This window comes from Daphnia carinata, chromosome 9, assembly GCF_022539665.2.
Source record: "Daphnia carinata strain CSIRO-1 chromosome 9, CSIRO_AGI_Dcar_HiC_V3, whole genome shotgun sequence".
In the NCBI taxonomy this organism is placed as follows: Eukaryota; Metazoa; Arthropoda; class Branchiopoda; order Diplostraca; family Daphniidae; genus Daphnia; species Daphnia carinata.
Window position 1 is genome coordinate 8167013 of NC_081339.1, and position 24746 is coordinate 8191758.

Sequence of the window (24746 nt, forward strand, 5' to 3'; positions counted from 1 at the left end):
TTTTTATGATATAAAAAAACACGAATTGAATCTATAGGACTGCGTGATTGGAGCTATAGTCAATAATTGAATTATGAATCGAGGCTGATGTGACATTGTAGCACCTGTACAATGTTACATGCGACGCACGGAATTTTTATAATCAGATTACCATATCACGGCATTATCGATCGTATATGTGTGTATAACTAAATCTTCTCCTCGTCCAAAACATCATGGGTTTCAATAACGCATATAAATACATCAACACACACACACATACAGACGAGAAAAAAAAAAGAAGGAGGGGAAAAACAGGAGCGCGTTAGTGAAAGTAAAGCCATGTGATGTCTCTCACAATTATAGCTTTATATATATCCAAGAGCTAATTCAATTACGAGCCGATTGCATCCACACACAGTATAAACGTATACACATCACACGTAAGTGATTTATCAATATTTTAATCGGACCAAAAGTGCTGCCGTCTATATATATATCCAATAACAATGTCAAATTCCCGTATAATAACCAGCTAAATAAGCCTTTACAAAAAAAAAAAAATATCGCTGCCCTTATAATCTTTATATATGTGACTCGGAAGCGCTTGTGGTTAACTATATAACGATACGCACCTATGTGTCATTGCCGCCAAGACAATGGGGGGGGGGGATCAAGTAGGCCACAATTTACAAAGAAATCCTCCCAAAGGGCAAATGGGACATGTTTAAGCTAATCAAAAGACGCGTCAAATCAAAAGCCCAGGTGGAAAATGGGTCAGTGCAGGAAAAATCGCAGGCGACATGCAGTCTGGCGTAGACGGAATTCCCCTCTTTTTTTAAAGAAAAGAATAAAAATTGCTTTTGTTTTGTCTTGTTCATCAGGTCGCCAGGCTGTCTCGTATAGAAGAAGGGCAATCTGTAGAAAACGTCGGTCTTTTCTAAATGGATAAGGCCCTACCTGGTTTTCACACCTTCAACGCAAAAGCCCTCGATTCGCCTTCTCTTATTACTTAAAAAAAAAAATGGCCGTCTCGGGAGAATTTCACTTGTTGTTGGCTTTTAAACGAAGAAATCTCGCCATTTGGCTTTTTTTTTTTTTGTTTTTTAAAAATGATGCAGGTGCCTTCTCTCACCAGGTGGTGAGAGGCCCGACAATATAGGCCTATACATTCGTATAAGAGGTATTTCCTTAAACACTAGAGACATGTACGTACGCCGACAGCTCTTGTGCTGTTTTTTTTTGTTCTTGCACGTGCATCAGACACTTAAAAAATAAGGAGTGGACGCAGTATATTGGGCAAAAATCTGATGACCATCATTATAAGCGATACTTCCGTAAATCAAAAACACGTATAGACATAGTTAGCCGACGGCGTTAAAACATTTTCGTAAACGTAAGAGCCTAGCGCAGGATCGGATGGTAAAACGGATTTATGACAGTTCATTCGATGAAGTTCATGATGATATTATTGCAGCACAGCTTATGAATAAATTAATCTTCTTTGGCCTTTTAAGAATCGCTGCAAGTCTCATTCATTACATCGAATACTCTTGAAAAAATGAAACGTACAATTTTACGAAATTTCAGGACGTGCTAAAGATTTCAACGACTGCCATTCATGGCTCTTGTTCCTTGTGTCCTAATGCTACTTTTTGTTTTTATCTGCATAGCGATTCAGGGCCCCACGTGGTGTTTAAAAATGTATAGGTACGTGAAAACATTGATTTTTTTATTAGCGCTAAGAGCCTGTTCCCCCTAAATTAAAACTGTGCGACAAAGTAAAGAAAATAACAGAAGGATTTACAGCGTTTATTCCCATCAGCATTCTTGTATAGCCTACTTTATTAAATAACTAATATAACCATCGCGTTTGTTGCTTGAAAGCCTTTTTTTCTTGTTTCAAATTTCCACATCAGTGTGAGACCTAAAATTTGCTTGCACATATTTAAAACACAATTTCAGCGCAAACATCAGATCAAGAAAGCACGAGCAATTAAGGGCTTCTCTTTTTCTGTTTACTCTATACATCATCTAACACTAACGCATTTTAAAAAATACAAACTGAAAACTAAAAGAAAACAATCTTGTTTAGCAAGCGTCACTTACATAGTGCATTTGCTCACAGATACAGACTACGCAAGCAGTAAGCACAAAAAAAAAAAAAGAATAGCAATGGTATAAGATATAACGACAAACATTTCTGGTATATGCACAATTCTGCTGGAGTTAGGGCAGGCTGATCATTGGACGAATAAATAATAGCCTACATCTGTAATATATATTAGGTGTCTCTTCCATTGCCTCACATTTTGTTTCCGCAACAGAGACGCAGCTATTGTCTACATTAAAACAAAAATATTTAGTATATAACTACGTAGTACATTTTTTTAAATATCCAAGCTCAACTCGTTTATTAAGAATTAGGAACAATCAATTTTTGCGAAACCTTCCCTACCGGGGAATCAGTTCGGAATTCTGCTTCTCACCCCGGAGAGTTAAAGCAGATTCAGCATTCAACGCGATCTGAGTTAATGCCGCATATCGCATTATCTCCTTCGCATTTAGCCATCATATAAGATTTGAAGTTCTGCATTCAGCAAGCGAAACTTCTAGCAGAATTAGCTGGAAGCTCTCCAACACAATGCCCCCCCCCCCCCCCCAAAGGAAAGAATATAATACGGCCGGACTCCAAAGACTATAGGGATTCTACATTTATATCTAAGGCAAAGAGCAAAATAGAAAGAAAATTCATTAAAAAAAAAAAATCAGCTATAGAATGGTGTCTCTCAGTATAGAATTGAAAATGCAGGTCGCATTTAACTATAGTCGGCTAAAACAAAGAGAATCAAAGGATTAGCCTTTAGAGACTGCCGTCATGCCATCCTGCCGTAAGGTCCATCACCACGCCTTGTTATTGTGACAGCTTATCCCCTTACTAACGTGACATTTCCTCCACTGTATATACAACAATCTCCGTAACAGACGTGCAAATCTGAATAATTAACTTACCGGTGATCTTTATCCGGTGGGATTATATGATGAAAAGTCTATTGGATATAGGAAACGGGTACGTTCAACTGCACGGTTGATCCGTCGTTTCATGTTTGCTTCCACCTCTTCCCCTCTAAACAAAAGGACACGGACAGGTTACTGGAGCTTTAGATCTACGACTTCGTGCGTGATTGATACTACAATCTAGACCACGCTCCACGACGTGGCTTCACTCTGCTTTGTTAGGTGATGGCATGAGCTTTTAATTTAATCCAAATTATCTGTGAATCTAATGGTATTTGATATTTTGATGCTTAATGCTTTGATCGTTTTTGGGTTTGCCTTCATTTGTGAGAGATTCTCTCGCTTCTCCGTACGAACTATTGAAATTGAATAAGACGTGCCTCACCATCCCGATATGCAAATTTGACTATAATTGAAACATGATTTCGCTGTATAGCCTCATTTTGATTCTGAATATAGAAATAGGGAGTTCTATTCTTCCTTAAAATGAAAAAAATGGCAATGGGATAAAAATATGTTTGCAAATCTCGATGATGGATTGGATGTCAGTAGGCTATAATACACAAGTCGAAGGCTACATGGAACGAAACCATAAACAGACCCGCCCACACGATAAAGGCATATGTCTTCTGATCGTCTCCTGATGAATCTTGAACCTGATCTCGAGTCAATTGGCACGTGTGGGGTTATGTTGGCCCAACTGCTGCCAAAAAATAAAAAATAAAATAACCTGACAAGTGTTCCATTGGCGCTCACGTGCCCAAAAGTCTGCACAGCTTTCTGCATCCGGAATCAATCATCGACCCACCTACACATGCACCAACAACACGCAGGTCAGTTTAACTGTTGACAACATGATTGTGTTTGACTGCTGGATATAGATAGAGATATATAGGCCTATGGGGAGGAGCGGACGTCTTGTTGTTGTCATCCCATTAGGGCGCTCAAACAGAGCCATCATCGTCCAGTCATATTCTCACGTGCACCACGCCATGTTGACCGATCACATCTGTATACGGATGCTTTACGAGGTTCCAAAATACAATGGTGACATACACAAAAAACACATTTCTACGTCGAGGTATATAGGATCTGTGGCAATCTTCGCCCAGAAGGGTACGGCACAGGTGCGGATGGAGGCCTCTGCATGGTGCTCAGTTATTGGGCGTTGAGTGCTACTCCGCGCACAAGTTCAGTTTGTTGGGGGGTGAACCCCATTGTGTGGTTTTTTTTCAGAGCCCCAAGAGTCTTCAATAGATGCTGACAATAAGTTCCATACTCCCATTGATACGGGGATTTTCTTCGGCTGTCATGGTAGCACCCAAGAAACCAGTGGACGACCACCAAAGAACTATTAGTTCAGGAGGAGCTAAAAAAAAAATGATGGGTCAGCCATCATGTTTTGGCCCATCCACCCTTATTTTCCTATTTTTTTTTGGCAAAGTAGAAAATGGAATCATTTTTTTTTTTATCTTAAAGCTCAACGACCAACACAAGAGAGAAGTCAAACCTTTTTACTTTTGTGCACACACTGTTGTATTAACTTTTAGGCGCTGAAAATTGCTGTTTTTTACCACGAAGATTGGCACGTGGTGGAGCTTTATCATCTAGCACGTCTTCTAGATACGTTTTGTTAGAAGGAAAAAAAAAAAGAACTTGAAGAATACGGAAAAGTAGATTCTATTAAAGGCACATTGTCAGCTCATCGTCAAAAAGGACACGTCCACAGCAAATGACGATTTAGATGATGGATGGTTGATCGAATTCGTTTAGCCTATCTATGGTTTACATAGCTACTATTAGTTTCGATTGCAATTGCAAACGGACTCACGTGCGTATTGACTTAGAATAATGCCGCTATAATGAGCTCTAACTGGGGGGCGGAGGTGAGAGCTGGCACATGGACACAAGACTCGTTGGATTCCATCCACCATGTTTGTATGTGTGTTGTAAAGATGTAGGATTCAATTGCTTACGGTACTACTGGACTAGAGCCGGGCTTGAGTCAATGTTGGTTTAGTGGGTGTTATTTTGGATGTCGATGCGTACAGACCTGGGCAAACAGTTCGTAAGGCCACCGTGTTGATTGTCTCTCTGGTTTCAAACTGTTGCACTCCCAAGTCTCCCATCACATCACGGCCATCGATGTGCTCATTGGCTAGCCCCGGCCAAGTTTCCGAGAGTGTGATGGAAGGCGCGCCAGCGCAGCTGTGTGTTGATGGGCTGCACATGTGTTTGGGTGCCGGTTTTTGTCACCTCATTCTCTTACAACCCTTTCAGCTCTCGTATCTATGTGCATCACCTCCTCCCTCCCCTGTTTAACAGATAGTGTTGTTAGCAATTTGTCTGATTGCCGAGCCAATATTGAAACAGGATGGGCAACTGCTGGGCGGTTGAATTCAAGTCGACTTACAATTTACAGCACACCATCATATAGTAAGCTGTGTGTGTGGTATTTACTGCACGTGTTTGATGCCTTATTTGACTTTAGCACTTACTTTAATAGATGATGATTTGCCCGCATCACAACAACTACGCAGGTACAGGATTCTCTGGTGACTTCAGTGTGAATGGGTAGTCTGAAAATATGGCGATCATGGAACACTAAAATTTCAACGTTAAGCGATATCGAACTTCTCTGTGGTGTTGTTCTCTTTAGAAGTATAGACCCTCTGCAGCAACATTATGATGTCGGAAAATACGCCTGAAAATCTCTAATTGACCAACAAATCAATAGCCGTGTGGCATTATACAATAAACTAGTTTGCCTATAAACTAAACAAATAACCGAGCTCCAGCTTTTAAAATCAGCTATAACAGCGGTTAATATTTAACCTCAAGGCTTACGACCCGCCCCTTGTTTGCAAAGCTGATAATTATCGCGGCCTACGTTGTTATGCTAGGCTAAATGAAATCGAGCAACATCGGATTTGGCTGCATTTGTCCGCCTTTTTGAGGTCGAGAAAGATTTTGTTTAGTGATATTATGAATGCACCCAACAGAAGGGAAATTTTTACCATTGCTGTGTACGTCATTTGGTTTCAATTGCTAACACCATTGTTTAGAACGGGAGACAAAAAACGGCGCAAAGCCTGTCAAGTGAGATCAGTAGAGTCTGAGGAATTATCAACAAGGTCAAACAATCTAGACTTTACTGTTGACTTGACTGACTTGGCTGTTATCCTGTTGACTGCTGGCTGTCGGGCTCCATGGCTCTCCCGTAAAGAACACGTCAAGCCAAGTTGGCAACGTTGCTTTTAGTGTCAATAATAAATACAAACTAAAATTGCTTCCGTGGCGGCTCCCGAAAAAAAATATATAATTGGACTTCGCAAACTTCTTTCCTGCCTGTCGTGCGGCCTCAGCATTCTGAGTTAATCATGAAGGTAGATGAAAGTGAAGCCTACCAGAGTGTCAAAACTTCAATTGAAGCCCACCGAACAGATGTTTTGAAAGCAGTAATCGACACCGTTAAAAAAGGTAAGATGATTCTCTTACCTAATGTTAATCTTTGTCATTAAACTCATGGTTTCATTCTAATGTAGAATGGGAAGAGAAAGATTTCTTTAAATTTTTAAATAACCCCCGAGAAGAAGGTTCATTTCTGCATTTGGTTACCAAGGTACTAAATAAACAAACTGCCAAAGAAACCACAAAAGAATTTTTTTTTTCCTTTTGTCATGCAGAACAATCAAGCAGATATGGTTAGACTTTTGCTGAGTTATGGAGCGGATCCTACAGTTGTCAATGGAAAGGGAGAAAACCCTTTAGCTGTCACCTCCAACAAACACACAAAGTCTGCATACAAAGATGCATTGTTTGCATCTATTGCCAGCCATGATATGCGAATGACAGAAAAGTTGTTCCTGGCAGCTACGGAAACAGATATAAGAGACAATTTGGAAAAACTTAACACCCCTTTACATTGGGCAGTTTCATTTCTTAATAAAGAAGCAATACACTTTCTCACAGGTACAGTCAAATTTTACAACCAATATACAGCTTAGTGGTAAATTACACAGTGGCTTTGCTTTCTTATTTTCAGAACAAGGAGCTACACTGGACAGTACAAATGCAAAAGGAATGACTCCATTACATGAAGGTTTGCATGAAAGAGTAAAAGTAGTAAAAGTTTTATCCTTAATTTTCTTTTCTTGTATTCAGCTGTTCAAGCAGGGAACTATGATATTGTTAATCTACTCCTAAAATTGGGGGCAGATGTTAACTATCTTGTTCAAGGGAATAGGTCTGTCTTTAAATTGCTCGACGTTGACATAGAGGACAATAACTTTTAACCGAATGGCATTTATTTTTGTTTAGCAATTTGAAAGGCATGTCCGCCATAGATTTGGCCATTCCTGGCTCAGAGATGTTGGACCTTCTTATGCGTTATCGTAATTCAAACGACGGGTTAGGCGCCCCGAGAGAACTGGTAGAGATGAATGGGAATATCAACGGTAGTACTCAACACAAAGATGGTCGAATGGGGCCTGCCTCACCTGACGGAGCTGAAAGTGCACTTAGTGTCGAGGAGGTAAGTTTTATAAGAGCTAAAACTGTTAGATGTTTATATCGTATCTATTGGTTAATATTGTCAATGTATATGCTTGATTAGATTGCGACTTCTTTGCCATTTATACGTGCACCGATACGTCCAGTAATCACAGACACCCGTCTGCATTGGCTATGGCCTCCACCGAAGCAAATACAGCAACTGGAAGGACTGTCGTTCTTAATCCATCAGCCGTGGAGCATATCATTCGTCTCTTGCTCTATTCCATTACATGAGTAAGTTTGGGTTCATCACATGTTGCATTTCTTGAAATTCGAAATCAACTTTGAATATCATTCCGAATAACAGCATACTGGACATCTGGGATGCGCACAAGGCCCAGCTTTCTTTGCTAGGGATAAATCCTATTATCGGCAATGTGAAGCCCAACAACACAGCCGCAACGGATGACAGCGACAACAGGTTAACCTGCTGTATCAAAGCGCAACTCTTTCCGGGCCCTGAAAGTTACCGATTAACTATATCATCTTCTAAAGTAACACAATTTTTTTGCCTTTGTGTTCAACAGTTTTAGTAGTTTATTGCGCGTTGTTGATTTTCAGATAGTCATAGTTGCCGCTGATCGGCAAGGATTGCATTATGCCTTGAGTAGTCTCGTGCAGCTTATAGTATTATGTCTTGATGATGGGCATTTACCGCCACTGCACATAGAGGATAGCCCTTCTCTGCGAATGCGTGCCGTTGTGCTTGACGTGAGTTCTGCTGGCCGTGTCCCGCTTCTCGATTCTCTGTTTTCCATGATTGATATCTGGCACTCACTGAAACTGAATCAAGTTCACCTCTACAGCCGAGTTAATAGCTCAGCAGGGTTTCAATGGCCATGGCCCTATAGTAAAATGTACGGAAGACGAACTCCACATCGCATTATATTTCTGTTATCTTTTAATACTTGTATTTTTATTGATGAGACAGAGAGGTGATAAGCCTGGATCGGTATTGCATGGACCGAGGGATGGAACTTGTACCAGCGCTTGATGTGGAGGGTGATTGTAAAGAACCGCATTTGCTACAAGATTTGGTGACCACATCTCAGTGGTGTTTCCCGTCCACGAAGTATTGCTATGCATGACATCACTTCCTCCGGAATCTTACGTTTTTTTTTCTCGGCTTTTTATTTTTTTTTTTCAGACTTTTTCACGCTGGTCCCGGTTTGACAACTCTACTTGCTGAAAACAATTATGAACTTTTGAATGGAAATTCGTCAGATAGAACGTGGCTTTTGTGCGCCAATAGCTTGAGAGAGAAAAAAATAATACCAAATTTAAACTTTGGCCACATCTTGGTCGAGTATGGATTCCAGGCAGATTACAATTTCCACGAAAAAACTCAGTTGGCGTGGGAAAATTCGGCTGCTTTGTGTTTTTGCGCTGGAACTGCTTCTTGGGACTGGTATTTCAAGCTTCGTCGGAAAAACCCCCATGGTAGTTTGACGGCAATAAATTTGTTTTCGGTTGAAGTTTAATAGGATACCCCGAAGCTGCCTCAGCCAACATTCTTCATGCTGTGCAAGCTGCTGTGGAAAGAGGATCGTTAGGATCGTTTGTAGCTACATGGACTGATTCAGTGGCTTTAGGATCTCTACATTTTGCCTGGCCCGGATGGATTTTGCAGGCTGGATTAGCCTGGAATCATTCCGTTCACTGGGTAAACAGTATGGCTATGCAACCAAGAGTCCCATTCATAGCGAAGTCATTAAATTACAGGATTTTATTCAAAATTCCTTGGGTGAGCTCGTCTCGCTTTGGGTGTTGAACGAATCATTCGACAAGCGTTCTTCAGTGGGTCTAGCAATTGTTGAGATGGGCCGATTGGAAACTTGGCTTCTTCGTCACGCTCGTGGAGAGCTTGATCTTCAAAATGCCTTCGGTAATAGAAATCAGAATTTGCTGAATTTTTCACAATAACGCTGTTTTTTTTTTGTTTGTTTTTTTACCCTTTTAGATGCTACTACGATTCCACCCTCTCTACCTCCAAGCGAAGGGTCTATTCATTACCGCTTAATTTTAGATCCTGACAGCGTAAACGTAGACAACCTCAATATGGAATGCGTCGTGGTAATCACTAAATTAAAATTTTTTTCTTTCTTGTTTTCATTCATTTAAAAATGTTTATTTTCCTTTCTTTGTAGAGAACCATCCGTCATTCAAAAAAATGGCATAAACTATTAACTGAAGCAACCATGACAGAAAGCCGCAATTATTTTATGAAAACAGTTGCGCTACAAGCTCTATTATCCGCAGATTTCTTACTCCTAGCGTGTCGGTATGCAAATTGGTGGTTTTTTTATATTTTTTTTGTTACATGTGATAATTAAAATTGTACTCTTATATTGTAGCATTTTAAGGGGAATCCTTACGACTGGAAGCAATCCCAATAGCAATATGGGAGTAGCCGCAATAAACTTAGGTGTGGTGAACTTAACGCCAACTTTACGGACAGACGCTGCCAACAGGTACATTTTTATTCTGGTAGTGTGCAAAGGCCATAAACGTGTGATTTGTCTTGCAACAGTAATCTAATGGGGGATTGTTCTTTTTTTTTCTTTTAATGGAATTAGATTGCTTAGTCTAACGGAGCGTTTCCAGCAGTTGTGGATGCAGCAATATCAAAATCCGTCGAATGGACTGAATAATATAGTCGGAGCTCTGAAAGCATCGATCCAAAGGCTTTTGGCTAATGTCGACACATCCGATTTGTAGGCGTCGGTTGATTTAGCCTTTGCATAAAAAGTCGATGGGTTCGTCATGGTGGCGATTTGGATACAATTTGTAAGCAACAAACAAAGAGGGCAAAAAAAAGGTTATGCATTCCTTCAACCAGTTTTAGGAACACTCGGTCCGGGACTTGATTTCGGACGGGGAAGTATTACTGTTAATTCTGAATCTTGCTTTTTATGCGTGTGATATTTTTTTAGCAACCCATGTTATTTGTTACACATATTAGCCAGCAGAAAAATATTATGGACACGATTACCTGGATATTTTATGTATTGGAATTCTGTACGGTTACATGTAATCTCTATTTACTCGTTTACAATTGCGATAAAAGATTCTCAGATTTCGAGCAAGTGACGCTGTTGCCATCAGGTTCAACGCACAGTTTCTTTATCTCTCCGTCTTCAGCATACAACGAAAAACGTTTGCATCTGATGGTGCCCAACGAATCCGTGAAATCTTTTTCGAGGCCCATGGCCTTCGTGAAAGCGCCGTTAGTATCTGCCAGCATGCGAACCTTCCCTTCTGCGTTGAGATCTTTTCCCCATGCATCCATAACATAAGGATCGTTTACAGCAATACAGATGATTTCATCGACGCCTTTGGATTTGTACTTGTCGTAATCCGAGATAAAACTAGGTACATGAGTCTGCGGACAAAAAAAAAACAGAATTGCGTGAATAACACTTGAAAAAAGAAACATACAGACAGCCCTAATGAATGCTCAATTTTCAATTCAACAACTACTAAATTTTTGAATTAAAATACCTTGGAGCAGCAAGGAGTGAAGGCTCCGGGGACCCCGAGGATGACAACTTTCTTACCAGCTGCTAGCTGTGAGATGTTTACTTTCGAATCAGGCGTATTTTCATGCACATACACATTTGGTAGTTTGTCTCCACACTATTAATAATAACCACTGATTTAGCGAAAATCTGTTAACTATTACTCCACGTAATTCGTTATTTACCTTAACCGCCATTTTGAACGTAGATTGTCGTATTGTTCTGTCGACTAAACACTCCGAGCTTTGGAAATTCTCTGCTCAATTCCGATCAAAATGTTACTGGGGTAGCTATATAGCTCCACGTCTGAGCCAAGATACCGACGATGGTCAACGATTTTTTATGAGTAACGCGATTTAATAGTAAACGGGTCATGTTCTTGGAATAACTTTGATGGAACAAAAGAATATAGAAAACGTTCATACCTCAAACTTCATACTCAAACGACAAAAACGATGGTGCTAGGTTCTTGTTGACGCACATCATTCGTAGTTCGTGTAGGGGTATGGGCTCTAGTTGGTATCAACTTCCGAGAACTACAACATTTTTTTGCATGTGTACCACAGATAGACACATACTTGTCCTATTGCTGATATGAATGTAATCACACAACTAGCCATAATTTAGTAGCATGTAATTCCGATCGTGTCACGTGAGGACAAACTTTTTTTTTGGATGAATCTATCTGGCAACATTCCGTCTGCGAACACTATATGAACGTGGCTGCAGTCAAATGCTGCCTCGTTTCTGAGGCCACATTTACAATCGCTTCAGATTAACAGCAGCATTTCCGTTGAACCGAAACTCATGCTTTCATACCACAGATACGAAACACTGTAAGCAGGTATCACAACGGATTCCATCTGCATTTAATGAGATCAACGTGTTGCTATTGTCCAGGTTTCAGTAGGATACTATATTTTCTTAATTGGCGTATCAGTAACAAGCAAAGTGGATATTTTTCAACAATCATGTTATTTCATAACAGATGGAGGCTGATGTACTATTTACGTGATACTTGGCTAAAATTCGTGTGTAACGATTTCACCAAACACTATTATGGTCACAATCAAATCACATGTCTACAGTTGAGACAATAGACTATTGGATAGCGAGCACGTCAAGCCTGTACCATCAGGCTCGATATTTGCGGCTTTAACTACACCATCTTCAACAAGCATTGAGAAACGCTGACACCTCACGCTACCCAAAGGTCCTGTCAAATCCTTTTCAAGATCCATGGCCTTCGTGAAAGCGCCGTTGGTGTCTGCTAGCATACGGACTTTTCCATCTGCATTATGTTCCTTTCCCCATGCAGCCATCACGAATGGATCATTGACAGAAACACAGACAATCTCATCAACTCCCTTGGATTTGAATTTGTCAAAATCAGAAACATAGCCTGGCAGGTGAGTCTAAATCATAGAAAGGTAAAAAATATGTTGGTAAAGATTCCAAAGAACACTGTTATTCAAACATTTGGACAACAGCTTTAGAAAAATTGCTGCAAATTCAGGATTACTGAGAAATTGCAAAAATTTTCAGGAATGTACCTTTGAGCAGCCTGGCGTGAAAGCACCAGGAACGCCAAAAATGATTACTTTTTTGCCGGCAGTTAGCTCAGCAATATTTACTTTAGAGGCAGGACTGTTTTCATACAAATCTACACTTGGTAGTTTGTCTCCACTCTAAATATATAAAACGGTAATTATATAACAGCTCATATAAATAACCGGCTGCACCAAGAGCAAATGTTTTCTCTACCTTGACCGGCATAGTGACTACAGATGTAACGTGGATATGTTTACGACCGTTCACCAAGAAGTTCAGACCTACTCTGCTGTTTGTGACTTTGGACAAAATCATTGAGGTAGCGTTCACAGCCATGACCAAAGAACGATGGTAAATTCCCTTATTTAACTACGTAACACAAACCAGACGATAACTAGCGATCGTACGTCGTTCAGCCTCTAGCGGGTACGTTTGCAACTGAAATTTTCTAGACTTAGTTTTTAAATTTAGCCGATTCATCGTGATCCGTGAGGCAATAAGGTATCTACATACAATATAGGATGATGGCGTAAAAATTAGCGCAAACATTGTGATCAGGGATGACAGGGCATACATGGTTAGGTATTTTTGTTGCTACGTTTTATATGTTGACAGCTGAAAAGGGCTTGCCAATGTGCAGTTCAGCGCGGAAATTCCTAGCGGTTCTTTTACATACGGCAGTAAAACTGATCACCGTCGGAACTCGGAAGGCCTTGATCTTCTAAAAGTTTGAATATTTCTCTACTTCGTCGTACGTTAAACACATGCAAGAGAACCATTGGAGAATTCGTGTTGGCTTAATTAATTGAGAAATTTCACGGTTTATAGTATGTAGAATAAGAAAGCATCTGGAACGTGTCACATGGAGCATGTGCGTAGCAACGATCTTATTTTTTAAATCTTTTTTGCCTACTCAGCGTTCGCGTAAAAAGAGAAAGTGACTATTTTATGCTTCGTAAACCCGCAAGGCAGTATATGCTATCGAGTTATGTTTAGAGCAGTAGTAAAGACAGATAAGCCATACAGTATATGTTTAGCATATCGGAATGACAAATAATAACACTGATTTAGATTCGAGGGGTTCGAGCGTGCGTTTTAACTCTAGCATTGGTTACGACATCGGTTCAGGTCCACCAGCTACACTTATGTTGAACCTAATTTTAGTGTCTGCTGGTGTATTGTATCGTCATCTGCGGTAACCTATAGCAGATTTGTTCTCTGTACAATTATTCTTTCTGTGTTACCTTGTAATATTATTTTTCAGTCAATTGTGCTGCAAACCGAGCTAGGGGGAAACAGTTTGTGTATAAGGAAAAAAATTCAAATAGCACCGTAATGTACATGGTTATTTTTCTTTACTAACCATAGCCCCCACCATCATCACTTCATCGAAAAAAAGTTGGCTTAAGTTCACATTTAGACGTTTTTGTTTTGCATGTTAAAACAGAAGAGTGGTTCGCAATCACTAGGTGTCGCTGTTTAAAGTATGACGAAATCCTTGTGGCATGTCCATTGAAGTTTTTCCCAAATTTACGGGCCTTTAGTAAACAATAACAGTCAGGACAGAACGACAAATGTGGTGCAAAGTTGTAAACAATGCTCACATTGAGACCGCTTGGTAGAGCAGAGACATTCAGTCGCTGATTATCCTAGCGCTCTTATTTGCCTTTTTGCATACGAATTCAGAAAGTTCAATGCTTTTCGTTGTGGTCTGCCTGGCTGCGGCCGTGATTCTTTTCATTTACCTGCGGTGGGAGTATTCTTCGTACGTGAAAACCATAGACTTGATACCAGGCCCACCAAAAATAGCAGTTTTCGGCAACGCTCATTTAATTCCCCGCGATATTCACGGTAATCAAAACACCAGACTTATTTATTATCATTCTAGTAGCAAGGCTAAATCCGGCATCACGTTCATCAAATGGGTATTCTAGAATCCCTGAATCTTCTGCAGGAAAAATGGCCAAAAATGTACGGTCGTATCTTTCGCGTGTGGTTTGGCTCACAAGCTTTCATTGACATATCTTCCCCAGCGTTCATGGAGGTACGCTAAATATAGACATATGAAAAATTTTACAAATAAAAAATTAGCTTTTAAAAACGTTCATGTTCTTGCAATTATTATCCTTTCTAGGAAATTATGTCGAGCCAAAAATTCCTAAACAAAGGCGAAGTTTACGATCCACTGTTGCCGTGGTTGGGCGAAGGACTTCTTACTGCACCAGGTGATATAACTGATTTAAACGACGACAACTTATCAGAATTATAACCGCTTTTAGTGATTGTCACACCACAGAAAATAAGTGGCGGAAGAGACGACGTTTGCTGACGCCGGCATTTCATTTCCAAATTCTGGATAATTTTTTCGACATCTTTAACAAAAATGCCGACATCCTTTGCCAGCAATTAAGTAACACGCTGTTTAATGGGACAGAAAAGAACCAAACGGAAATAGAAGTATTCCCGTTTCTTAAACGCTGCACTCTTGACATTATCTGCGGTAAACAAATACAAATAGCAAAAAATGTTTATCATTCAAACAAATATTTATTTGTTTTACAATAGAAGCGGCAATGGGCATACAAGTAAACGCTCAGATTGAAGATACGGAATACATCGTTGCCGTACAAAGGTAGGCAACAAAAAAATAGGGAAGAGATCCAACATCTTGATCTAAAACCGCAAAAAAATATGATTGCAGGTTTTCCTTCTTACTCTTTGAGAAATTTATGTCGATATGGCGATTTATTCCCGATTGGATGTATTTCTTGAGTGCTGACGGCAAGGAGTACAAAAAGCATTTGAAAGTCATTCATGATTTCACTTCCAAAGTATTTCACTCGAAGAGTTTTCATTTCTCTCTTTTGTAATAATTCGTGGCATTTGTTTAGGTGATTAAAGACAGGAAGAAAGAAATCGACCAGGAAATTGAGCCAACAAACCAAGGAGATGAAAAAGAACCCGAGTTTGGATCGAGTACTAAAAAGCGAATGATTTACTTGGTATTTAAAATTATTTGGTTTTCTCTTCTTAGAAAAGCGGAGGGCATTTCTGGATTTGATGTTGATCGCTGCCAAACAAGGAGCCGATCTAAGCGAAACTGACATCCGCAATGAAGTTGACACCTTTATGTTTGAGGTTAACAACCTTACATTTCTTAAGTGAAACTAGGCTTAATAATTTTGTTATCTACTTAGGGTCATGATACAACTGCATCCGCTGCCGTTTGGTTCCTATATTGCATGGCAACTCATGCAGATCATCAGGTACGAAGGGCTCACGTTTTTTGTGGATACAGGCCCATAAATATAACATTTATAGGAGCGTGTACGAGAAGAGCTGAATGACGTGTTTGGAGATTCAAATCGTGACTGTACTGCTGAAGATGCAACTAAATTAAAATACTTAGAGCATTGCATCAAAGAGTCCCTTCGTCTCTATCCCAGCGTACCTAACATCAAGCGCCGTGTTAGTGAAGACATTGTCCTGGAAGGGTACACAATTCCGGCCGGTGCCACCATATCAATGCATATCTATTCACTTCACCGCAATGAAAAAGTCTTCCCGGACCCATTCGCTTTCAAACCAGAACGATTTGAAAGCGAGCAGTTAATTTCGAGACACCCATTTGCGTTCGTTCCGTTTAGCGCCGGTCCTCGGAACTGTATCGGTAAGTTTCCGGTTTCCATTCTTCGTTCATTGACCATCGGTTTTTGTTTCGATTTATTTGTTGTTTTCTTTCGCTTTTTTTTTAGGTCAGAGATTTGCTCTCTTTGAAGAGAAAGTTATCTTGTCTACCTTACTCAGACGATTTCGTTTTGTTTACGACACTGCCAAGCACGGACCGGCCAAACCGTGCGCCGACTTGATTCTGAAACCTCATCATGGAATGCCCATGATAATTATACCTATTAACCATACTACAAGCTCATAATCCCACGTTGCTGTGTTGGTCATAACAATACGTTTTTGTAGTACGCGCGGCTAATTCTTGTATCACATTACGTAAACGCATGTTTAATCTTGTGCAATTGAATTCATTGAAATTTTCGTTTCATTTGTCTCATGTACGAAACTCACACAATTCCGGTTATTGGCTTTAAAAACCCACGTGGTTCATGTTTGTCTGTTACACCACAAGAACTGCAATCCTGTTTCTGATGCAAAAAGCGGAGCCAGCTATTTACACGGGGCTTTTTAGGTGCAATAAAAGAAACAGCAAACATGGATTAAAATGTAACTGACTATCGTTTATTCGCAACCACCAAAACTAAGCATATTGGCGTATGATGAGCTATGTATATATAAATGAAATGGACAAACGATTGATTTATGGATAATAGCCAGAACGAAGTCCTCTGTTATAAAACGACCTTCTGGTTCCCGATTTTAACGAATCGGTATCTGAACGATCGATGTGTGGACCAATAGAAATGAGCTGCACAGACTCAGAAGCCTCTGTTTCTTGATCGGCAAAAATTGAATGCGCAACTGGTCTCGAACGAAGCTCCACCAATTCCGAAGCGGCAGCATCGACTGACTTCTCTTTACTGACCGGGCTACTACCGGCATCACCACCACTACTTTTAATGCCATCGCCACCACTAGTTGAAGCTGTCAAACTTGTAATGGACGCCGTTCCAGGCGTTGGACCAGATGCATCAACCGAAGACAGACCGGACAAAAGCGTGCCAAACTGAGATGGATTAATAGTGGCCTGATTCGAAGGTAAGCTTTCCGATGTGGCTGCAGATGCACCTGGTGGCTGATAAGCCACGCCTTGTTGTTGGAACTGCACCACCTGAACAGGATACAGCCCTGATCCAGATCCCGTATTACTGCTCACGAGTTGGTACGGTTGCTGCTGAGATGGCGCGTAAAACTGCTGCTGCTGCTGAGACGGATAGCTTTGGGGTTGCTGAGAATAGGATGGCTGAGGTTGGGCAAAGGATTGAGGTTGTTGCTGTACAAGGTTAAAAGAAGGATATCCTTGTGAGTATGAAGAGAATCCTTGCGAAGGGAAGCTCGCTGTTGTCTGGATCTGCGACGATGCTTGAACCGATGATGGATGAACAAAGTCGTTAAAGGCCTGTTGATAACCTGACGGCTGCTGAAAGCTAGGAGCTTGTTGAATCCCGAACTGGTGGCCTCCTCCCGATCCACCAAAGCTTGCTAAAAGTGATAACCCTTGAGTGATGGCGTTTGAATCACCCACTGGTGGCCCAGTTGGACTATAATGTAGCGTACCGTCAAATCCATTTTGGAAGTTCGAAAACTGACCTTGTCCTCCGGAACCCGCGAACAATCCCCCACTGTACAAGTAAGGATTCTGCTGCCCTCCGAAATCGCCGCCTCCACCACCGCCCTGATGGCCCCCACCGCCGAAGCTTCCTGGGTATCCTCCAAAATTGTTGGACTGAAACTGCTGTTGCGGAAAATTCGATGATTGGAAATTAAATCCTCCCTGATGTTGACCAACTCCTGAACCAAACGATCCGTCAAAAGAAGAAACTTCCAAGGGTCCTCGTTGAACGGAAACCGGTTGATTTGACGGCTCTGGTAGGCTAGTTGAATTAGCTATGGTTGATGGAAGGGACGATGATTTGCTAATCTCGGATCCGGATAGAAATGATGATCTATTCGCCTCTTTGGCTATGACAGTGTGACCAGTTGTGATTTCTGGTTGCACAAAGATCGTTTTCTCGGTTATTGGATTGAAGCTGGGTGTCGGTAACACCGGCAGCGTGAAACTGGGTTCGCTGGTCGTCGTAGATGACGGTGTAGAAGTTGTCGGTGCATCAACAGAAGTGGAAGGTTGGCTGTTGTTGAGGATTTGAGCCGATGCTGATGTCACAACCAAAAGCTGTTTCAAAGTGGTTTCGATATCATCGAACTTTTCCAATTCCGGAACCGATAAAGTAGATTTGATTGTGGCTACAGTGCTACTTATGCTTTTAGGCTGAATGGGTGAAGGATGTTGAATAGAAGTCGGTGTGGGAATAGTGGATGTTGGATCAGCAACGAAATCTTTTCCAGTAAACTTTTTAATCAATTCCTCGATAGAAAGTGGTGGTGGGAGAGTTGACGTTGTCGATGAACCGTCACTGGAAGGCAATTCAAATGATGGATATTTTGGATTTGGAACGAAATCGGTCACCGGATCAGTGGTCGAAGTGGCCAATACGAGCAAATCGTTACTAGTGCTACTTCCTGGTACAACTTCTTTGTTGTTTGCTTCGCTGGCAGCAATGTCTGGCTTCTGAATTTGGGTAGCTTCTTCGTCGAAGAACTTCTGATGGCTACTACCTGTATCCTTTTGAGCTTTGAAAGTTGAAGCTGAATGAAACTGAGAAATGTATTTAGATAGACGTGGAGATTTTTGTATGGGGCTGGGCGTAGTGCTGGTCGATGTGGCGAATCGAAGACGCGAAGGCGGAGGGAAGTCGTAGCCAATGACCACTGTTTCTGTTGTCATGTCATCGTTGGGGTAAACAATCGGGACAAACCCGCCAGGACGGCCGAATTTCTCACGTGAAATGGTTGAAGGGAAGCTACCAAGTGATGGCCCAAGTCTGTTTGGACTCAACGACGGCCTCGGTTGAATTGGTCGGAACCCCCCTATCCGAGTCTTCGGCGATTCATAATCTGGTGCCTGATATACGAACCGATTTGAAGTTCCACTCGGTCGATTGGCAGCAAATGAATCTTGTTTTTCAGTGGTAGTTCCGATTTGTCCCAAACTTGTTGAATGATTTACGTTTTTAGATTCAAATGAACGTGATGGCGATTTACCGGAAGGGAGTTTGGTTCCGTTGACCCTTCGATCTAACAATTTCGATTGAAATTTTTTTATGAACGTTGGCCTTGGCGTTGTAGTCGATCGAAGCTTGTTCGTGAACTCTTGACGTCGATGGACAGATGCTGGGTCCGAGGCGTTCCAGTTACGAAATTTGACAGGTTTACCTATAGGTGTATTAGAGGTGGTGGAAGCAACGTCAGCAGATCTTTTAGGTAAACGTCGGACTGGCATTCGATGCCTTATCCTGTTAATGGCACGCCGCCGACTTCCACCCCTGTCTTCTTGTGCTACGGAAGAAGGCGAAACGTTTTCTTGATTTTCGGTTGGTCTCTGTTGGAATTGTTGATTTTTGATGACTTTACTCAGGTCGAATTCCGGCGTAGGTGGATCTTCTGGAACTGCAACGCCAGCATCAAGAAAGGGAAGTGAAAGGTTAAGCATCTGCAGTGAGACCAGGAAATGCGAAGGATACGGTAGTTCCAGCAGGAAGGAAGTATTGGGTGCCGCCGAACCGATTGGTTCGTTTGCGGATGGACTGGGTTGTAGAATTAAAGGCTCGACCGGTTGTTGTACGAAAGATGATTCTTCCACAGTGGATGGAAATTCGTCTCCTTCTTTGCTGGAACGGATCTTCCGATGATATCGTTTGGTGGCTAACCGATACTCCTTGACCTCGTGATCGTTAACTAAGTCACCCGCCACCATAGCCACAGCCAAACCTTTCAATAATTAATGAATTATTAGCACATTAAAAAAATATTCGCACTTAATTGAAAGGCTCTAGCCACTCATTCATGCTATTATGAATATCACCAATCGTCTGTTTACTATGCGTATTTCAACTGAGTGTAAACACATGAACTTTGAATTCCAACAAGTCGTTCAAAAGGGTAAAGAATATTCCAGGGTACATTACATTAGACTGCAATAATGAAAGAAATACTGTGCAACGTAACTTACTGTAGCAAAGGAGATTCAGAAATTTCATCCTGATCTCACTGATCAGCAAATGGCATACAAGGGTTCAGCCGTCACTGCCTAAGAATGGCACGAACAGAGCTCCAGCAGCTTTTATCAGCTCGGCTCAGCTCTTGAATCAGTTCACTTGTTTCTCTTGAATGTTTAGAAGATAGATTCTCTTCTGTTTGTTGCCAGCATCAGACGCACGCTTGAATGCGTCCATTGAATGTCACTATCAACCGCTTTCCAAGTCGACCTACTTCATGGCGGATTATTTGAATCACTGGCTACGACATAAAAGAAGTCACCAAGAGAGAAAATAAGAAGAAGTGATAACAATAATTGTTTAAAACATTTCCGGATTGGTTGGACAAGAGAAGAAATTCGATGGTGTTCCGGACTAATTAGAACTGCGCGCTGTGGGATCAGTGACTTATTCGTGATTGGCTAGCATCAATGAGATCGTCCGTTGACATCGACTGCAACTAGTAGCATAGTATTCATAGCGGTACATGGTGTATTAACAGTGCATTTAGTATCTTTCACCCGAGAGGGAAAGCGATTCTTACCCAGCATGCCCGGACTTTCTCTTTCTCAATTCTGTTCAACTACCACTGCTATAAAGGTAAAGGGCTTTGACCAATTAATAACGATTCGTTTTGACATTGTCACAGGGAGTCGACAGCGTAAGACTGATTGCCATGAAGTTCCTCTGTATCTTTTTCTTAGGTAAGTTCGAATCATTAAAATCACTATTGACCGTTTATTTCCGCGAAAGGGCGTCAATTAATCTGGCCCACTCGCCTACGAATATTGATTAAATAATCGTCAGGTTTTGCGGTCGCCCTAAGCCAGGCGCAAGATGAATCCTTCCCTTTGCCCTATCAAAACCGGGTAGGTCAACTGTCTCTTGTTTTCTCTTGTTTAAAAACATGTTAGCGGTAGAGAATTAAAGTCCTGTAATCAATAAGCTATCAAATCACCTGAGCCTTATTAACCATTTTAATTTATTGAGCCTTACTAATTTACCTCTCATTGGAATACCGATTCAAGTTCCGTCGTGGTGCGGCGGCATCGCCGGCCTCAGCAGGTGGCTACAATATCGGTAACAAAGGTTCAACTTACAGCGTATCTTCGGCACTAGGTAAGCGATGGCATTAATCAAACAGTATATAAACTTGTAGTTAACTTTTTGTATTTTCCAACTTATTAGGAGCATACAACACTTTCACCGGGAACATCGGTGTTCAGGGAGCGTACGGTGCTGCCACATACGATTTAGGGGCTGCTTTGGGGGCCTTCGGTCCTTATTTGAATGAAGGTGGAGGTGGCGGAGGCAGCGGGGGCAATTCGTACGGATACGGTGGCTCTTTCTTCAGCAATAAATATTAAATACCACTTACCTTGCGCCGGACGCAACATCCGCCTACTTTATGTTCTGAAACATTTGTTATCTTCCCTCACATAAGTTAAGGGATTCGTTCTTTTGGCCACGGGTTCCGACTTTTTTACACCATATTAAATAAATGAAGTATCCATTGGTCGCTTGTTTCACTATCAATACGTAAATATTTCTTAAAAGTACTATGTGTGTATGGTAGAACTTTAAACTGAAGGACGTTGAGTTTTTCTATAAGCCTTCGCTAACGGAAGAAGTTTGTCTTTACGAAGCCCGTTAGAACAGAAAGATCTTATGGAAAGCAAATTTATTTTTCCACTGATCACACCCCACTAGAATGATAATAAATTGAGAAAAATATATGCAAGAATTGGCTAAAATATCGTACGAGATGTTATTAATTATATTTGCGTTTACAGCATGTACGGTTCCATGGGGACATTGGCAAATGTTAGGTGAGACGCAGCGGCCACCATTCAAGCACGGCTGGTCACAGACAGCTAAATAAAAAAAAAATAATTCAATTAAAGAAGATTATAATTTTCAACTTCCCTATAACAAGGAATTTTTCGAGAAGGGCATAGGTTTAAAGGTTAAATTAGGAACAAAAAATCGTGAGTTCGTTGACATACGCGTTTGGCATCGTTCTCCGGTGCGTCCAGCCCGGCATGCACAACGATAAGGCGCAATACACGTGCCTCCATGTAAACAAGGCAGAATGCAATGAGCTAAAAATATAGCCAATAAGGTCATTTTAATAAACACTATTTCATTCATTGTTCGTTAGCTACTAATAAAAAAAATTGCAGCAGGCAGAACACGAAAAAAATAACAAGATGCAGAATATTGCAGGTTGTATCAACAATTCCCTTTACCGTGTTGACAACGATCTCCGCTATAACCGGGAGAACAAGAACATATCGGACCTAACCCGAGGCCCTGTATTCATAGTGGTAAAAAGTGCTCCTTGACTCCAACAGGCTACGTTCACGTAACTACTAAAGCCCCACATCCAAAGCACCTGTGACTTAGTTTAGGTAGATGAACTTCATCACCACTAGGGTAGATTTCTTCTATTAGGAGAATCAACTAATACCACCAAGCGGATACTATCAACTTGATGATCCCTCCCAAAGAAGCCTAGTCTATAGGCCATCAGATACTTTGAACAAGCTTTACTATTCGTCAAGGCGGTTATGGAAGAAGTGTAAATCCGGTTAGGTTCTCAATGCTCAATCTCAACGCATGGAGAGGCCCTTTTACTTGTTTCTTCACCGTTTGTTCAGCACCTTATTACATGAGTTTGTTTCCGGAAACTCAACTCACGGGAACCGTAACGGTGACGCAATGCCTTGTGAACCGCGACTCACAACTGGATCAGGAGATGGCCACCACGGCTCCACTAAGCAGAGGCACACACAAGTTTTTTATACGTGTATTTCAGCACGAAAACCGCGTTTGTAAGAAGTTGCGGGAGTCCCGAACAGTGATTCGTTTTTAGTGTCAAGAAATGAGTTTCGTAAGAAATTGTTTAATGAACTTTGTTTAACTTTTAATTCTGATTTAGAAAATACAAATAGTTTTCAAATTGTTTAGTTATATCTTTCTATTATTATAAAATAACTGATGGGAACCCCCATCCCCCTTGCTCTTCCTCATCTTATTCGTATGATAAAATATTCCATGATTTCATCAAATTTGTTCCGCGCAAACCCTTCCGGTGGTGGTTGCCACAATCTTCCGGATTACCAAATAGTACGAAAGCTGCAAAAAAAATGTACTATATTTAGTTTATTTTATAATGTCATATCTTGATAAGAAATGGTTTTAATTCAGATGACCGATGTTATAGTTAAACGCAACAAATAAGTTTTCTACATTCGATCTACGGCTTATATTTGCCACGAAACAAGGAAGCTTGATGATTGGGAAGACCAATTAGAGAGCGTTGGTGCTTTAGCCTCGTGAAGAAAATAACGTATCACTGAAAACTTCCACTTATCACACCTGTGAGGTGTGACAAAAGAAAACAATGACTGATCCGATATCACTTGGTACAAACATTCACAATCATAAATTATTTTATTTGTTATCGCTTTACAGAAATGAATAAAAGTCAAAGCTCTTTTTTATTTATTAGTTTTTCCATCCTAGAAATTATACAGCCTACTGTTGCAGTCTAAGCTAAGGAGAGTGCTTGAAGCCTTGAGAACATGAAAATAGCATTCCTGGCCTTCATAATGAGTTGCCAGGGTTAATGAGCTATGCAGTTTTACATAAAAACTACTTGGACATCTGAGGATGATTCTTCTTGTAGGTTGATCTAGGAAAATAACATCAACAACTGTCGCACTTCCAAGCTAAAGGCGAGGGAATCCAAAACAAAATATTTAATAAACACAATTTCATGAATGCTTTTCATATGTTTTTACCTCTCCAAAAATTTTCTTTATTGCATTTGTGACGCACAATTTTATTAATTCCTTTGTGAATAAAGGTTGTTTCTTTCCTGAGTTATCTCCAAAATCCCTGCCAATCATTCAGTATGAAAAAATGTTATTGTCTATGAGTATTAGCAGAAAAAATGTAAGTTTACAATTGAGTGTCGACGTAAAAGTATTTATCAGGCAAGGTTCTTCTCCCAGTTTTGATGGTTGCAGCATTTTTATCGTTTTTACTTATTTCATTTCGCATTTTGATTTTTTGGTTTGTTTTTGTTTCGTATGAGTTTTAGCGGCATCTATCGCTGCTATTGCTTGGGAACTAAAAGTCACAAATAATTATACGAGGTGACGCTACGGCGTAGCGTACCCTATCCTTTGGTTTCTAATTTAATTAAAACACCAAAGTTGTAAGAAAAATAACAATTTATAGATTTTGAACCTTCCATGATTTGCAAAAATAATTTTAAAGAAATCAATAATATAGAAAGAATTTTAATATTTTGCCGATATAACAATCGACAATC

General features: G+C 40.7%; 7 protein-coding genes across 9 annotated transcripts; 3 read left to right on the plus strand and 4 right to left on the minus strand.

Annotated features, from left to right (window-relative positions):
* Positions 1 to 6247: 6247 nt before the first annotated feature.
* Positions 6248 to 10881, plus strand: LOC130700642 (uncharacterized). Its single transcript, XM_057522621.2, has 17 exons — positions 6248 to 6477; positions 6543 to 6619; positions 6684 to 6969; positions 7043 to 7099; positions 7162 to 7243; positions 7318 to 7531; positions 7613 to 7785; positions 7859 to 8045; positions 8113 to 8408; positions 8483 to 8623; positions 8699 to 8959; positions 9028 to 9214; positions 9274 to 9436; positions 9512 to 9624; positions 9699 to 9832; positions 9906 to 10022; positions 10128 to 10881. The coding sequence occupies exons 1-17, from the start codon at positions 6378 to 6380 to the stop codon at positions 10267 to 10269; spliced, it is 2730 nt and encodes a 909-aa protein (XP_057378604.1). The 5' UTR covers positions 6248 to 6377; the 3' UTR covers positions 10270 to 10881.
* LOC130700668 (peroxiredoxin-5, mitochondrial-like) lies at positions 10601 to 11281 on the minus strand. Its single transcript, XM_057522649.2, has 3 exons — positions 11255 to 11281; positions 11053 to 11187; positions 10601 to 10933 (listed from the first exon to the last, which is right to left on the minus strand). The coding sequence occupies exons 1-3, from the start codon at positions 11264 to 11266 to the stop codon at positions 10601 to 10603; spliced, it is 480 nt and encodes a 159-aa protein (XP_057378632.1). The 5' UTR covers positions 11267 to 11281.
* Positions 11282 to 11961: 680 nt separating this feature from the next.
* Positions 11962 to 13042, minus strand: LOC130700663 (peroxiredoxin-5, mitochondrial-like). Its single transcript, XM_057522644.2, has 3 exons — positions 12834 to 13042; positions 12623 to 12757; positions 11962 to 12484 (listed from the first exon to the last, which is right to left on the minus strand). The coding sequence occupies exons 1-3, from the start codon at positions 12954 to 12956 to the stop codon at positions 12152 to 12154; spliced, it is 591 nt and encodes a 196-aa protein (XP_057378627.1). The 5' UTR covers positions 12957 to 13042; the 3' UTR covers positions 11962 to 12151.
* Positions 13043 to 14219: 1177 nt separating this feature from the next.
* On the plus strand, positions 14220 to 16593 carry LOC130700645 (cytochrome P450 4C1-like). Its single transcript, XM_057522626.2, has 11 exons — positions 14220 to 14471; positions 14555 to 14664; positions 14755 to 14845; positions 14917 to 15120; positions 15186 to 15252; positions 15322 to 15451; positions 15512 to 15596; positions 15655 to 15758; positions 15818 to 15886; positions 15942 to 16290; positions 16376 to 16593. The coding sequence occupies exons 1-11, from the start codon at positions 14315 to 14317 to the stop codon at positions 16552 to 16554; spliced, it is 1545 nt and encodes a 514-aa protein (XP_057378609.1). The 5' UTR covers positions 14220 to 14314; the 3' UTR covers positions 16555 to 16593.
* A 256-nt stretch (positions 16594 to 16849) lies between these two features.
* Positions 16850 to 20538, minus strand: LOC130700640 (uncharacterized). Of its 3 annotated transcripts, none has more exons than XM_057522620.1 (3): positions 20380 to 20538; positions 17901 to 20138; positions 16850 to 17792 (listed from the first exon to the last, which is right to left on the minus strand). In XM_057522620.1, exons 1-3 carry the CDS (start codon positions 20405 to 20407, stop codon positions 16951 to 16953), a joined length of 3108 nt encoding a protein of 1035 aa, XP_057378603.1. In that variant the 5' UTR covers positions 20408 to 20538; the 3' UTR covers positions 16850 to 16950. The 3 variants fall into 3 exon arrangements, with proteins under 3 accessions (XP_057378603.1, XP_057378602.1, XP_057378601.1); XM_057522619.1 differs by having other exon boundaries at positions 17868 to 20138; XM_057522618.1 differs by having other exon boundaries at positions 16850 to 20138.
* Positions 20539 to 20968: 430 nt separating this feature from the next.
* Positions 20969 to 21920, plus strand: LOC130700675 (heterogeneous nuclear ribonucleoprotein A3-like). Its single transcript, XM_057522658.2, has 4 exons — positions 20969 to 21108; positions 21212 to 21273; positions 21433 to 21523; positions 21593 to 21920. Exons 1-4 carry the CDS (start codon positions 21081 to 21083, stop codon positions 21769 to 21771), a joined length of 360 nt encoding a protein of 119 aa, XP_057378641.1. The 5' UTR covers positions 20969 to 21080; the 3' UTR covers positions 21772 to 21920.
* A 1968-nt stretch (positions 21921 to 23888) lies between these two features.
* LOC130700671 (uncharacterized) lies at positions 23889 to 24637 on the minus strand. The gene is made up of 3 exons (XM_057522655.2): positions 24375 to 24637; positions 24211 to 24307; positions 23889 to 24138 (listed from the first exon to the last, which is right to left on the minus strand). Exons 1-3 carry the CDS (start codon positions 24470 to 24472, stop codon positions 23929 to 23931), a joined length of 405 nt encoding a protein of 134 aa, XP_057378638.1. The 5' UTR covers positions 24473 to 24637; the 3' UTR covers positions 23889 to 23928.
* Positions 24638 to 24746: the final 109 nt, after the last annotated feature.

Bases quoted from the DNA above. Each gene is read 5' to 3' on its own strand.
- LOC130700642 (XM_057522621.2), top strand. From the start codon at position 6,378: ATGAAGGTAGATGAAAGTGAAGCCTACCAGAGTGTCAAAACTTCAATT. The intron at 7,532-7,612 runs GTAAGTTTTATA...ATGCTTGATTAG, and splicing joins GTGCACTTAGTGTCGAGGAG to ATTGCGACTTCTTTGCCATT. The intron at 9,833-9,905 runs GTATGCAAATTG...CTTATATTGTAG, and splicing joins TTCTTACTCCTAGCGTGTCG to CATTTTAAGGGGAATCCTTA.
- LOC130700668 (XM_057522649.2), bottom strand. The intron at 10,934-11,052 runs GTATTTTAATTC...TTTTGTCCGCAG, and splicing joins TCACTCCTTGCTGCTCCAAG to ACTCATGTACCTAGTTTTAT.
- LOC130700663 (XM_057522644.2), bottom strand. From the start codon at position 12,956: ATGGCTGTGAACGCTACCTCAATGATTTTGTCCAAAGTCACAAACAGC. The intron at 12,758-12,833 runs GTAGAGAAAACA...TTATATATTTAG, and splicing joins TAGTCACTATGCCGGTCAAG to AGTGGAGACAAACTACCAAG. The intron at 12,485-12,622 runs GTACATTCCTGA...TCTATGATTTAG, and splicing joins TCACGCCAGGCTGCTCAAAG to ACTCACCTGCCAGGCTATGT.
- LOC130700645 (XM_057522626.2), top strand. From the start codon at position 14,315: ATGCTTTTCGTTGTGGTCTGCCTGGCTGCGGCCGTGATTCTTTTCATT. The intron at 14,665-14,754 runs GTACGCTAAATA...TATCCTTTCTAG, and splicing joins CTTCCCCAGCGTTCATGGAG to GAAATTATGTCGAGCCAAAA. The intron at 15,253-15,321 runs GTAGGCAACAAA...ATATGATTGCAG, and splicing joins TACATCGTTGCCGTACAAAG to GTTTTCCTTCTTACTCTTTG.
- LOC130700640 (XM_057522618.1), bottom strand. From the start codon at position 20,407: ATGAAATTTCTGAATCTCCTTTGCTACA. The intron at 20,139-20,379 runs GTAAGTTACGTT...AATTATTGAAAG, and splicing joins TCTGAATCTCCTTTGCTACA to GTTTGGCTGTGGCTATGGTG.
- LOC130700675 (XM_057522658.2), top strand. From the start codon at position 21,081: ATGAAGTTCCTCTGTATCTTTTTCTTAG. The intron at 21,109-21,211 runs GTAAGTTCGAAT...AATAATCGTCAG, and splicing joins CCTCTGTATCTTTTTCTTAG to GTTTTGCGGTCGCCCTAAGC. The intron at 21,524-21,592 runs GTAAGCGATGGC...CCAACTTATTAG, and splicing joins CAGCGTATCTTCGGCACTAG to GAGCATACAACACTTTCACC.
- LOC130700671 (XM_057522655.2), bottom strand. From the start codon at position 24,472: ATGCGAAATGAAATAAGTAAAAACGATAAAAATGCTGCAACCATCAAA. The intron at 24,308-24,374 runs GTAAACTTACAT...AATGATTGGCAG, and splicing joins TTTTACGTCGACACTCAATT to GGATTTTGGAGATAACTCAG. The intron at 24,139-24,210 runs GTAAAAACATAT...CCTCGCCTTTAG, and splicing joins TAAAGAAAATTTTTGGAGAG to CTTGGAAGTGCGACAGTTGT.